This window comes from Rhea pennata, chromosome 2 (assembly GCF_028389875.1).
Source record: "Rhea pennata isolate bPtePen1 chromosome 2, bPtePen1.pri, whole genome shotgun sequence".
Lineage (NCBI taxonomy): Eukaryota > Metazoa > Chordata > Aves > Rheiformes > Rheidae > Rhea > Rhea pennata.
In genome coordinates, this window is record NC_084664.1 from 55328967 (window position 1) to 55343233 (window position 14267).

Consider the following 14267-nt stretch of genomic DNA (forward strand, 5'->3'; position numbering starts at 1 on the left):
TGGTGAAAATTCTCTGTAGAAAATAATATTTGCATTTTTTCTTTAATATAAAAATGACTGAAAAAAGTTTGATTTTAACAGTTGTAAAATAACATATAATGCTGCTATGAAGTCTAATTAGCTGGTTCAGTGAGTTCAGTCAATGAATATCGTGCTTGACTATGTTCACAAAGTGAAATACCACAACTTCCATATTCATTGTTTCAACATGACAATGATAGGATTGTTGTTAATTTTTAATAGTTATCCTTACATATATTCATTAGGGCATTTTAAATTGTGATCAATAGGAAAACAAAGCTTAAGAACTGCTACACAGTAAAAAGAAGTATTTTAGGAGCTTTCCAATCATACTGATATTTTAGTTCATGCTTTCTTAAGTCAGCATTTTCAAACTTACCTAATTAAGTCATGTACAGTAAAATTCTGGTTCGCTTAATTTTCAGTTTTGGTTTTGCCATTTTTTACAGTATTAAATTTTCACCTGTGAAGTGAGTCTGTATTAGGCACCTAAATATATAGTCTGATTTTTTTTTCAGATGTGTTAAACACACATAATTCCCACTAAGATCAATGGATGCTCTATGCTCATCATTCCTGGCTCTTGGATTGAACTTTGAACCTAATTCTGCAGGTTTTCCAAAGAGAATTAGTGAAAAAGGCCTACATTCTGGTGTTGACCTTGGCTGGTTTTAGCAAACACTTCAAGTCACAACCAGTAGTCTTGCAGTTTTGCTTTTAATTACCTTATATGGTATTTTTTCAAAATTTCTGCACTACCTCTGCCCCTTTGTTTTAATCATTTTGCTTTGCAATTTATGCTTGCTACCTGTGTTAGCATATTACCAGCTACCTGTAATATCCAAACCACTACAGCAAATTCTGCCTTACAATTCATGCATGTGATTTCATTGGAATTCTTGCAATAACATAGATGACAATTTATCATGTTAATATATTAATGTGTTAACCTACAGACAGCTCTTCCTTCTGCTATAAACACTATCTATTTTAGAAATACTTATATTTAATAAATATCAGGAATGCCAAATCTAGTCCTTTTCAATTTTACTGTGAGAGTTCTTGAGTGGCTTTAGGATGATTACCATGAGCTCTTACAACATAAATAAAGGTGATTTCCTTATGTGGTAATAGAAACAAGACTGTGTTAGCCATATTGGATATAGTTCACATACAGCTAGGCAAGAATCGCAAAAATGACATCTTAAGATTTATGCCAATTGGATTTATATCACCTCTGGTATTTTAATACCTCACACAACAGAAGTCAGGTCAGTAAAACCTACTCTTAGCCCCCAAACAGTAGCATCTGCTTTGTCTGTGACCTCTTGCAGGGCCAATGTTACCTTCACATTAGGAAAACAGCAGATAGCCAGTTGTTTTTGAGAGATTTATGAATAGGGACAAGCAATCTTTATTATTTATTTATTTATTTGGCAGCTAAGCAAGATTTAGAAATAGTGTCCAACGATTAAAAAAATGGTTAACGATCCAAATGAACACTGAGCCACATGAAGCCCTGTCTTTATTTTAATACTGTACAGTATTATCTGTTATGGTTAGAGTAATGCTCTTCATTTTCACAACAAAGCTATATTACAGTAAACACGTAAATGTTACTAAAAAGAATTCTACAATTCTGTTTTAATCTTTTTTTTAAAAAATACAGATTTTTCAATTAGATGTTTAAATATGATTGAAGTTACAACAACAGAAGCCAGCCTGAAGTACAATTAAAAAATGTCTGCTTTCAATGCATTTTTGCTACACTAACCCACAAGTTCAAATAGTAACACGGTAAGCATATTTCTGGCAAACACATAAAAAAAATAGTAATCACATAATGCATACCCAGATGCTTACTGGTAAACTATGCTTTTGAATGCTCTGAACAAGGACTGTGATTCCTAATAACAGATAGATTCAGCTCCAGCAGCTGCAGTAGTTACTGCCTTAACTCTCTACCTAGCATCGGAATCAGAGCCCTAAGATAAAGCTCAATCAGCTTGAATATGCCTACCACAAATTAGTGCAAACCTACACTCTGCAGCTTGAAAGGAAAAGAAAACCTTTAAAAATAAAGTGCAGCAACAATGTCTATGTAGAAACTGCAGTGAGTTTTTAAATTGATGAGTTCTAGATTAATAAAACATGCTGACCAAGCCAGCATGTGACCCTTATCATGCAAGAAAAGTCTTTCCTTTCAGAAGTGTAACATTCATACTTTTTTAGGGTTTATTTCTTTCTGGCCATTTCTTGTTTTAGTGGCCTTTTTGGGGCCACTGACCAATGGGTTGGTGTTCTTTGTTGATGGTTTTGGTGCCCCGCTGCGTCCTGCATTCTGATTCTTACTGTGGGCCGTTCGCTGCTTTTGCTCCTGCAGTCTCTGTTCCCATCTCTACAGAAATTGGCAGAAAACAAAGAAACTGAGTCAGACAAAGACAATACTATAAATAATTGAGTCTTAGTCAAAGCTAACTGAAACGTATCATACTAGTGCTGCTCTCACTGGTTTCGTGTTCTGCCTGCAGGCCATTTATCTCAGTATTTTATTGCTGTTTACAGCGGGAACCTGCCACACATTCTTGGATGGGGGATGTTCCACAACACCAGCTGATGAGAATGGCAACTCATCCTTGTGGTCTTTATCCTGAGGAGAGAATCGTATGTACGCATCTCACGCTTTTTCAGAAATTCTGGGAAATTGGCATCACGCCTCCAAAAAGCAGACAATCCTTTCACAATGTGTATTTAAACACACAGCTACAAGGGAAGGAGATATTTACTTTCTGGTTCTGCTTTTCCTTGAGGTGCAGAGGAGTGGGCATGCAATGGCTTATGTTACAGACAGACCAGGCAGATGACCACCAAAATCACAGAGTACTTAGAGTTGCCATGGGACAGTTGTGAATAATGCATATGCAGCTCTATTTAGCAGCATCCCTGAGAACTTTCGCAAAGCAATTAGCTCAACCAGCCCATCAAAGAGAGTAGTTGTCAGATTCCCAAACCCAGAACAGTGGTTAGAAAACAGGATTTTAGAGTGAGGTTAAGTGTTTGGGTGATCTAAAATATGGAGAGATTCACAATGCTGCAGCACCAACTGGACTCTTACACCTCTAGGAACAGATAGACTAATTTTAAGGAAAATAAGCTTGACAATAGAAGCTGTAGGAGGTCTCACTGTTCCCCTCTATTAATGAAATTTTTCTTCTGAAAATCCCAAAGAGAAGGTCTTTGCTCATTGATTAGAGCAAGGGAAATGCTCTGCAGCTTTGTTCTTTAGTATCTGTGCAGTGATCCTGTTGCTATTCAGAGTTGCAGTCTGGCTACAGAAGAGATCAGCCATGTTGTGGTTATGTTAACAGATGTCTTCTGTGGTCCACAGCTAGCTCAAAACACTCATTTTAAGTGGTAACTCAAGATAGAAGTTGGATGCAAGTCTTCAAAGATGAAAGATGGACATTAAAATGAAAGTACCACAATACCTAGCTCCATACTGGTTACATTCATTACGTTAAGGTCATTATATGCATCTTTTTAAAACAAAAACTCTCAGCTGGCATTTAGGTGTGCCCCACTCAAATGTGTGTAAATGAGAATTTAACATATGAAACTATTAATGTGAGAGACATGACATGTGCTTTAAGAAGTAGTTTGTTTTACAGTCATGTATCTGTTCTGACAGTCTACAGATGAATATCCAAACAGGTTTCAAAACACAATTAGAAGTGACAAAGTAGGGTGAGGAGGCCACTAAAACATACTGTGTGCCAGGGTCATTAAACTGACAGCTGAGGCCTTTCCAGTGTCTCAGTCAATGTCAATATGCACATAAATAAATCCCTCTTGGTGTCACCTGCAAGTACAACCTGCTTTTTTTAACATTTAAAACATTTTCCACACACAGGCTTTATTTGAGTAAATGAGGAGAAAACAGAATGATGAAAATATCAAAAACAATTCAAGGAATTGGTCTGTAATCTAAAAGCTTCTGCTGACGGAAACATCTGCCTTTTTTTCTCTCCTGTCAATTGCCAATTGGCCCATAATTGAAAAAATAAATTTCTCTAATGCTTTGAAAACATCTTTTCTGAATTGCAGGTGTAGTTTTCTTCTATCTCTAAAAGTGCCAGGAATAATCAGAAATCTATCTTCACCCATCCTTTTTTTTGCATTACAAAGGAAAGAGGAGCAGAGGAGCAAGAAATGATTCTAAGTGCTATCCTGAAGCCCGAAGAAGTCAGGCCATCTGCTGCTCCTGCCTCCCTGTCTTTACACTATCAACTTTTCACTCTACTCTCCCCTGAAATCAGTGAGGGAATGCCGAACAGCTTTAGTGGGTCTTCAGTGGGAGTCAGCTGGTGAGGAGTCTGTTTTCAGGCTTACAGTCTTCAATGCAACAAAGCCCATTTACCCAGTGCAGTGGATTTTAACTAGACTTTCTTACCTCATGTGCACTGTATATCTATCTGCATATCATTTATCAAACAACTGTTTGATAAATGTGCCTTAGCAGTGATTTGAAAGAAATTCCCAGAGTTGTTATTGTAATAAGACAATTTACCATCCAACACATCACCTAACCATCATACTTAGGAACAGTTTGCAGATAAAATAAAAATTTAGAGACCCTAACATGCAAGACTAAAATTTTCACATTTTCACTTACATTTATATGTAGTGATGTACCGAAGAATAGCCTGATTTTTGGAGGTATTAAAATGTTGAAGTGAAAATAATACCCAGAGATATTCAGTGTATCTGAAATTCAAGCAATTTATTCAATGCTGAAACAGAATGTAGATGCTTAACTTTTTTTCAAAAACATCAGCACTCTTTTCTTTGGTTGTATTTACCTTAAATCTTTTGTTTAGTTGATCCTTCCATTTTTCAACTAAACATCCATCAAGAAGCATCAACCTGAAAATTAAGAGATAAATGTAAGTTATAGATAATTCTAGTTTTGAGTCCTGAGATGTTTGAGTCTCAGATGATTTAATATAGATTGAAGTTGAAATAAGCCAGCAGATACAATTTCTGGCAGTTTCAGCATATGGGAAGCTCAGCAGAAGGATGGGACATGTTTTCCCCCATAAAATTATTTCTAAATGCATATACTAATACTTCTGAAATTCCATGCTAAGCTCTGTAAAAAAAAAAAAAAAAAAAAATACAGTTTCCAAAAGAAAAATCAGTTAGACCAAAATCACCTCAATATTTCAGACTTTCAGAAAAAAACAAAACAAAACAAAAAAAAATTCCCTTCAGATTTTACAACCAAACAGCACTGAGAAAACATTCAGAACTCTTTGTCCTCACTCTGCAGGAGAAAATTGTCTTGTCTTGATCACCTGTAATGAAAATTTATGTTGTACAACATGTCCTATGGAGTTTACATTTCTTTATTATGTATTTTTTTAATTACGTCTAGTGTGTGTGTGTGTAAAAAACTGTTCTATATATTATGGATAAAATAAAATATGTTGACCCCTAAATGAGGAGCAGTTAATTTATTTTACTTCTGAACTGAAAAAAGGTAAGTGCATATGCACCAGTAAAATACAGCTCAGCTGATGAAAGGTAACAAGTTATCTGATCATTTGCAGTCATCTACATTACTACCTACAAATACATTATGAAGATCTATTTGAAATGAATATTTTAAAGTGAATTTAGAAAATACATGGATGATGATATTTGTCTAACAATGAAATTTGGCCAGCTCCTATATGAGAACACTAGTCTAGGTGTTATGAAATGAATGAAATAAGTGTAACTACTATATAACATATGCCTTTAAAATCTTCTAATATATTTTATTCTGTTTATTCTAAAACACTCTGATGTCACACTTTCTAGGTCCTAACCTAGAAACCATTATTTTTATAGCACAGGAATGCTGGAATTTCTGTTATTCTCTTATTGCTAACTAGTTCCACAGGGGGGGATTTTGTAAGGCAATGGGCCTTAATATGTCCCAGTATAATTTCTCTAATTTGGGGAGGCTTTAATTAAGACATAAATGTTGCCTGAAGAAATCAAAGCATCATACACATGATATGTGTATACAATTTCACATAGCACTTAGTAGGCAGGTAGGCTTTACACAGCATAGAAGGGCCTGACTCTCCAATTTTCCTGAACAATGTTGTCATTCAAACCAGCTCAAAGAGAGTATGAAATGCTGCCATCCATATCCAGTAGTACTATTATCCACTTTGCCCAAATATAAAATGACAACATCGAGTGCAAGCCCTGGAGAATCAGACCAACACGATACACATCTCTTCTTTCCAAGGAGAGATTATAGAATAAACATACTGGATTGAATTTAAGGCCACATTATTATGAATGAAACCACGACATGGTGTATCTCTGATGCATCTTCTGTTCAGGACAAATTACTGAGTGAAACTTTAACTCTACTGAAGGACAATGGCTATTTTGCCCTCAACCTCAGTGGAGCCAGAGCTTCCACTCATTTTGTCTCTGACATTTTAAAAAGCCACTGTAACTCAAAACCTTCCGTTTACATACCACTGAGTTCAACAGGAAACACATAAATTAGTTCATGTTTCTTTTTCAAATCCATTTTAGTACACTATATGAAATTAAAAACCTCAGTGACCTTTAAAAACTATCACAAAATGTTTGGTGATTGGTGTGTTTTTCCATAGTAATTGAAAAGCAGATTGTGATCTTTCACGTTTGAAATCCCCTTTCCCTGATAACCTCCTGAGGAGCAAATACAACAAAGTACTGCAGCTCAGCGCTCCTGAAAAGCAATCTCAGCTATGGTCCTTCTGTGTCACTCAGTGCACGTACCCCTAAAGCGGGTAACACAATTAAAGGGCTCTAAATTAATCTTTGTTAAATACTTCCAGATCTGGAGGGTGCTACGTGACAATAGTGTAATATGTCTTTTAGCTCGCAAAAAGTTATGTCAATAAGGTATTCAGATGGTAGCTTTTAGAAGCACCTATAAAATGCTTTTAAAAAATCAACATTAAAATGATTTAAAATATGAAGATGGGCCATCAAGTTCTGTATGTAGATAATCTATGATCCTTATAACTGCATATGTTCAATTAACAGTCACACTGTTGTATGAAAAAAACTGCTTGCATGTTTTACAATCTTACCTCCGACCATGGCACAGACACGTACTTATCATACATAACCTGTCCTGTTGGGGTCTGTTGCTATTGGTGCATTTGGGGTGCTGATGGCGATGGGGTGTTGACTTATGCCTCAAGAATGTGGAAGGAAAATTACGCTTGTGATTCACCATTCCTTCTCCTCCCCAGACCAGCATGCTGGATTTCTTTTCCTGCTGGAGGCTAGGCTGACCACCAGTTTAAAGGTCTGGTAAAGTTAGGGGGTTTCTTTTTTTGTTTGTTTGGTTTTAGATCCTACAGCAAAATTGGCAGGCTGCTCTGCAAGTATTTACTCTGCATTGGCCATCCAGGAGCCAAAGCTCCCATGGCTGTAGCTTTGGCTGGTCTTGGTGCAGTTGTGGGATCAGAAACATCTTGCTGATGGCATCAAACCGAAGTACGGATAGGCCGAATGAGAAGAGCTGACTATATCTCCTGCAGCTCTGTAGACTCCCTCATCTCCTCTCCCCACCCTTAAGTCAGTGGGGTAGAAATCTATCTTCTTTTGAGTCACTGCATGGGCCGGCAAGAATGAAAGGAGCCCTGACTTCACAGCCATCAGCAGCCTTGCAGTATGTAATATGCACTTTGTACCTGAGGAAAACAGCCCGAGAAAAACACTGCCAAACAGCTGCAGATGCCTGAACTGCCACACAATGTGTTAAGCAATATGCTGTCAGTTCCTAATGACACCAGGGTTTATGCTCCATGTGAGAGACAGATTTTTTAAATACCACATTGTAGGTCAGAGCTGAAGTTGATTTTTAAGTGCAAAAATGAACTGTAAAGGTAATTGAAACACAGAGGTCTATATGTGGGTTATCGTAAGAAAAATAATCAGTGTAATGAGTGTAATATTAAATATAGACTCATAAAATATACTCAGGAACAGAAAGGGAGCTTTGCCTCTTTCTCTTCTCCTACAGTCAGCTATAAAGCTAACGCTTTCCTGAGCCACATAGCAAGTGCTCACCTTGAACGCCATTCGTAACACATGATGAGAACATCCTGCTTTGGCTGAAGAGGTGGACACTGACAGGAGGAATTTGTAAGAAGAGGCACTTGAGACAGAGGAATAGGCATCGAAGACTTAAGTATGTCTTTTACTTCAACCACAGTTGTTATCTCGTTGCAGTTCCCTCTTTCTACACTTCTTACTTTAGCATGAATGACTGCAATTAGAAAAACAGGCATAAGAACACTACATTATATTAGAAACTTAAACACATCTTAAAAATAAATAAAATGTCTTAAATTGGAAGCTGGAAGCTGTCATTTTGATTGTGAATCTAGAACTATTTCTTCATGCGTGGGCATGTACAGTGGCTTAGAATAACAAAAGCATGACCCTGATTTGGTTTTCAGTAGGACTGTTGACAAGTGTGAGATTAAACATGTGCTTAAAGTTTGCCAGATCAAGCTGAATGATCTAGCCTGGAATTGCACACACAAATAGTTCTTTGACTCAGACTTGAACAACCCATTGCATAAATCAAAGTTGTTCTATAGCTACATGTTGCTATTTCCAATTAAGAAATGAATAATTTACCTCACAGACAGTTTACATGAATGCAGTCTTCTCAATAATAAAATCATTTCATTGTAGAGTGCATCCAGGAACTAAAGTCTCCTCTTAGATGTAAAAAAGAAAGGAAGATTTGAAACAAGTAGTTAGAGATTAAGAGACTTGGGATTTTCGTGATAGTTGATACCTTTTTCTTTTGCCTTTTTTTGAGAGAAGATAATTATGTTTCAGTGGTAAAGATTCTCAAATAAAATAAGTTCTAAAAAGTGTTCTGATTCTGAATATAAAGCATTCACATTTTTATCTTTTACTGAGTAAAACTTCATGCCTACAGGGTTGCAAGGAGGTGAAGTTTTATAGATTGTCCTGAGGATGGTACCTGACTAATTTTGTACCTCAGAGGCCTGGAGGTATCTAGCACTGTACTATTTTACATATTTTTTCTTTCTTAAGTCCCTGTATTAAGTACCAAATTAGAACAATAAAGCAAGATTTTTACATGAAGGACTTGTCCCTAGGAAATATCAGAATTAGAAGGGTCATATTATCAAACTACCAAGAAATTCTTTTGTGAAATTAGCAGTGTATATGCCTCAGCTGCAAAAATTGGATTATATATCTCTATGTACAAAAAGTCCTGTGAATACTGCCAAGAACTTTGAGTGAGAAGGGAATTAATGATCAGGCCCCAATCAACATTTTATTTTCATAGAGTTCAACATGAAGATTTAATAGCAAGTGGAGGAAAGCCACAGTTGCAGAGGTTTTGAAGGAAACAGCAGAACACATGTATCCTATTTCTCTTCCTTACTATACACATTAAATGCAACCTCAACTGACATAGAACATGGTGTGATCAGATGGCAGTAACATTGCCCCTTGCAGTCTGCAGATCAAAGGCAGTCAAATGCATCTCAAAACATTTGGAATAAATTTCAAATGTAGAGGAAAACAAGAGAGCAGCAATTCTAATGCAGTCTGGGTTTTATGTGCTAACCTTATCAAGATAAATAACAGCTATAAAATGCAGGTTCAGTTTTAGAGACTCACAACCGATTTTAAAGTATGATTGAAACCAAACAGTACTTCAGCTCCTAAATGACAGAGAAACTTTTGAAAACAATTACCCATCATATTTGCATGAATTTTAGTTGGAGTTTGCTTTTTAACAATCAGTGCAGATGCTGACCTAGTACTGTAAGCAGTTAAGTACTGTTGCAATGAACGATTTATGAAAACATTTTAAAATTATGCTTATAGCTATAGCCAGGTAATCAACTATGATTCTCTTGTTTTTAACAACTAAAAAAGAGTAATAAGCAGCTAGAAAAACAATTTGACTGTCTATATTATTTTAAAGGATGTCAGGAAAATTTGGGGTTTATTTGTAACTTTTTCTCCCTTGTCTCACCTCCCAATCATTTTCCATATGAAAACGCCCATTTATTTTAGAGGAGGCTGAATAAAAACCTACTTCTCAAAAATAACATCTTGATTTTACAAATTCAGTGGAATTAAATCACTGAAGCTTTTCTAAATCTGGGATCTCCACCTGCAGTTTTTTATTTGGGCAACACTCCCACTGAAGTCACTGGAATCAAAATTTGTATGGCTAAAGCCTGTATTTCTGGCTAAAGCTAGAATTTATATCACTTTCCTTCAAATATTTCAGACAAACGTGGAAGTTTTTTGTTCCACCTGCACTATCACTCTTGGTGGTGTGGTGTACTGAGATAGATTAAGGAATTACATATATTATATTTATATGATATATCATATTATATCATATAGGATATATTATATCATATAAATGCACCAAAATGCCATGACGAAATTAGCTTTCTAAGTTAGATGTTCAGTTTGATCATTCCCACCAAATTGGCTGTGATTTTTTTTTTGTACTAACAAAGACTCAAGCAAATAACTACAAACTTACTTTCATTTGGTATCAGACAAACAGGAATTTAAATGTCTATTGTGACAGGATATAATACCTGTATTGTAAGAAATTAATACATCCCTCGAAGAAACAACTTTTATCTGAAAAGCAGCCCTTAAAATGCACTACACCGTGATACTACATGTTAAATTCATAGTTAATAGAGATTTTCTATTGACAGTACAGAAGTTTAATCTGGTATTTATCTTAGCTTTTTTCCTGACTCCCAAGGTTGGAAATCCCAGGGGTCAGGATGCGTGTGTGTGCTTGTTTGTGTGTGTGGGGGAGTGGGATGAATACTTACTTGCATTGCCAGTATGTCATATAACATATCATAAAACTATTGGCCAACTCCTTGGCTGGCTGCTGTAAACTGTCATTGCACTCAGCTGATCTATGACAATTCTCCACCAGCTGAAGTTCTAGCTTAGTAAGTAAAAGATAGAATATAACAATTTGTAAATAATAAAGTTACTTTCCAACTATTTTATTACGTTGCTTCAACTTCATTCACAGTTAATGGTTTTATTTAGGTGAGAGCTGCAAAATGTACGTGATAACTAAATCCTGGTTTATTTTACCTGCCAAAGGAAAGTCGGAGCCAGCTAGCACACAGTCACGCTCGCATTGAATCCAGTCGCATTAATGAGGTGTGACCTTTGCACTAACTGTGTAAACTATACTACTAGTTCGCTGAGCAACCTGTGGTCACAGTGCCTTTTACTGACCTTTTCCCGTTTTTATCAGAAAAGTACCGTCATCCACACAGTGACTATTACTGCCTGCAGATGGGCACTAACAGTCTGTTTTGGAAGACTAAATGTAGGAGACTTCACAAGTCTGAGGAGCAGCAGTGCCCTCCCGCTGGGCAGGGCTGAGACCTGGTGCAGGGTCTGTGGCACCCTGTGGGGAGCTGCCTGATTTGCAGGTGCAGGTGTCATGGGGCCCGGAGCAGGGCTGGGGCAGGAAGGGGAAAATGAAATTATTTCCTTCGTTAACTTACTGTAGCTGTAGTTCTTGGTCAGATAGGTCGACAGCGTAGGCTTTATCTTTTTGCACCTGCATCGCTCTTCGAAGGAAGGGAAGAGGAGATGGTTAGGAGGTGTCAGCGAGGGACTCGCCTGCACGGGGAGTCACGAGAGGGGCGCCCGAGGCTCACCGTGGTTTCGGCTCTTGCACTCAGGCTCGGGGCGTCTCTCGGGCACCATCGCACCTTGCGTGAAATCCATCCACTTCGCATCTACAAACAGAGGTGCCGCGGGAAGCACCAGCCGCGGGGAAGGGCCGCCGCCTCCCGCCCCGACGGCGCCCCCCGGCCCCAGCCCCGGCCCCGGCCCCGGCCCGGCTCCTCTCACCCTCCGGCAGGTCGGTGACGATGGCCTCGGGGGAGATGCAGACGCCGCGGTCGTAGACGGGGAGGTCGTCGCAGGCGAGGCTCTCGGGCCAGCTGTGGTTGTAGCGGCGCATGATGGGCTCGCAGCCGTCGCGGGCGCGCTGGCAGACCGACTTGCAGGGCTTGATGGGGTCGTAGAGGAACTCCAGCGTGCAGATCGGGGCGTACATGGCGCAGAGGAAGAAGGGGAGGACCGGGCTGCAGCCGGTGCCCACCAGCTCCTCGTACTGCTCGATGGCGAGGACGGCGTTCTCCTGGGTGCTGTGGTGCAGGTGGTTGGGCATGCGGGTGATGTTCCAGGGCATGGGCCGGCACATGGGGATGCGCACCGCCTCGCACGGCGCGCCCTGCGCCCGCGGGCTCACCCGCAGCCACAGGGACACGGCCACCAAGGCGCGCAGCAGCATCCTCCGCCTCCTCCGCCTCCCGCCCGCCTCCGCCTCCGCCTCCTCCGCCTCCCGCCGCCGCCCGGCGGGGGCTGCCCCGCGGGCCGCCGCTGCGGAGCGGCGCGGAGCCGCCGCGGGTGCGGCCGGCGGGACGAGCGGGGCGGCGCGGCGCGGAGCGGCGCGGGGGCTGCGCGGCGCGGGGCGGCGCGGAGCGGAGCGGCGCGGGGCGGCTCGCTGCCTCCCGGCGCCGAGCCCCAAGTCGCGGGAGGCTTGCAGCCAGCCATGGAAATTGCGGGACCGCATTTATACCGGTGGCACGAGTGACGTGGGGGCTGATCTCGCTCCCTTGGCAGCAGCGTTCAGCGGGAGGGTGTGCGCGCGCGTGTGTGCGTGCGTGCGTGTGTGTGTGTGTGTTTGTGCTGTGCAGGCACGCTGACATCACCTCCACTCGGGTTAATTCCCCCGGCGACGCCGCTACGTTTCTCGTCGTGTCTCCCGCTCCCTTTCAGTTTTGATGTGTGTAAATAAATTCCTTGAGGTGGAAGGGGGGAAGCGCAAAGCAAAACAAAACCAAGCGCGTCTGTCCCGGATCCGCCCGCTCGGACGCAAGAGAGCGAAGGCGGCCGGGCACGGGGAGACAGCGGGGGAGCCGCCGGCGAAAAGTCCCGTCGGCTTCAGAGCTGAACTTGAAGCTCTTCTCCCACGTTTTCTAAAGCGACAGAGAGCAGAAACTTTTTGCGAGCTTTAGAGGAAGCCGGCGGTTGTTCCCGCCGCCAGCAGGGGGTTACAGCGTTACCTCCGTGAGCTCGGCACGCACGGGAAAACGCGTGCAGCAGGCCCGGGGGCGAGCGCGCTGTGCGGTCTGCAGACGGCGCCGAGAAGGAGCTGGGGGCCGCCGTGCCCGGCAGGGTGTCGCCCCAGCCCGGCTCGAGGCTAGCAGCTCCCGGCCTGCCCGAGCCGGGGGCCGCAGGGCCGCTGGCGTGGCCCCGGGCCGAGCTGCTGGGGCTCAGGCCTGGGCATCGCAGGGCCGTGTACCTGCGCGGGCAGCTTCCCCTCTCCTCTGTGCTCCACGGAGGCTCATCCAGAGCCGGCGGGAGACCGTGGCTGAGGAAACAACGGGGACAGCGGGAGAGGAAGGGGTGCGTGTGCTTGGTGACACTGTCAGCCCACAGGGAGCAGGTGGGAGCAGGAACAACTACATTTCTCCCTCAGCAGTAGTGCTAAAGCAGTGTCAGCCAGCCAGCCCTTCCCTTTGCCGCTCCCTCCGTACCAAAGCCCACGCAGAGTGCCCCGAGAGGCCCAAGGCTTGGACCTCACAGGTGCTCCACTGGTGTCACCCCGGACAGTGTGTGTGTGAGGGGGGGCACGGCTGGGCCAAGCAAACCCTCCCGGCCGCGCCCCCGGGAGGCCCTGCGCAGCCCTGCTGGGAGCGGGGCAAGAGGGCCGCCTCCCCCCGGGGGCCGCCCGGCCCCACACGACAGGGCGTCCCATCACGATTTGGGAAGGAGCAGAATATGCCTAAACCCCCCTCCTGAAGCGTCGGCATCGCCCTGCCGCAGCCCCGAGATGCTCGCGCTGAGCAGCAGCCCGGAGTTTTAACACGCTCCTCCGCAGCGTGCATGACTCGGCAGGAGCCCTATAGGGCCACCCTAGCTGCAGTGCGCGGCGGGGGGGGGGGGGGGGGGGGGGAGGATGGAAAAAAACACCGGGTAAATAGGTGATGCGGGTTTGGAAGCGGCCCGCCCCCCCCGCCTCCGGCGCGGCCACCGCGGCCCGCCTGCGCGGCGCTGCGCGGGGCGGCAGCGCGCGGCGCGGAGCATGGCGCGGGCGGCGGGCGGGCTGC

General features: G+C 42.7%; 1 protein-coding gene across 1 annotated transcript; it reads right to left on the reverse strand.

The window, feature by feature from the left end:
* Positions 1–1434: 1434 nt before the first annotated feature.
* On the reverse strand, positions 1435–12454 carry SFRP4 (secreted frizzled related protein 4). The gene is made up of 6 exons (XM_062567910.1): positions 12001–12454; positions 11805–11885; positions 11649–11714; positions 8155–8353; positions 4881–4944; positions 1435–2419 (listed from the first exon to the last, which is right to left on the reverse strand). The coding sequence occupies exons 1-6, from the start codon at positions 12443–12445 to the stop codon at positions 2240–2242; spliced, it is 1035 nt and encodes a 344-aa protein (XP_062423894.1). The 5' UTR covers positions 12446–12454; the 3' UTR covers positions 1435–2239.
* Between the last annotated feature and the right edge of the window lie 1813 nt (positions 12455–14267).

Coding starts and splice junctions, on each gene's coding strand:
- SFRP4 (XM_062567910.1), bottom strand. CDS start 12,445: ATGCTGCTGCGCGCCTTGGTGGCCGTGTCCCTGTGGCTGCGGGTGAGC. Junction 11,715..11,804: donor GTGCAAGAGCCGAAACCACG/GTGAGCCTCGGG, acceptor CTTCCTTCGAAG/AGCGATGCAGGTGCAAAAAG. Junction 2,420..4,880: donor AACTAAACAAAAGATTTAAG/GTAAATACAACC, acceptor CAATTTCTGTAG/AGATGGGAACAGAGACTGCA.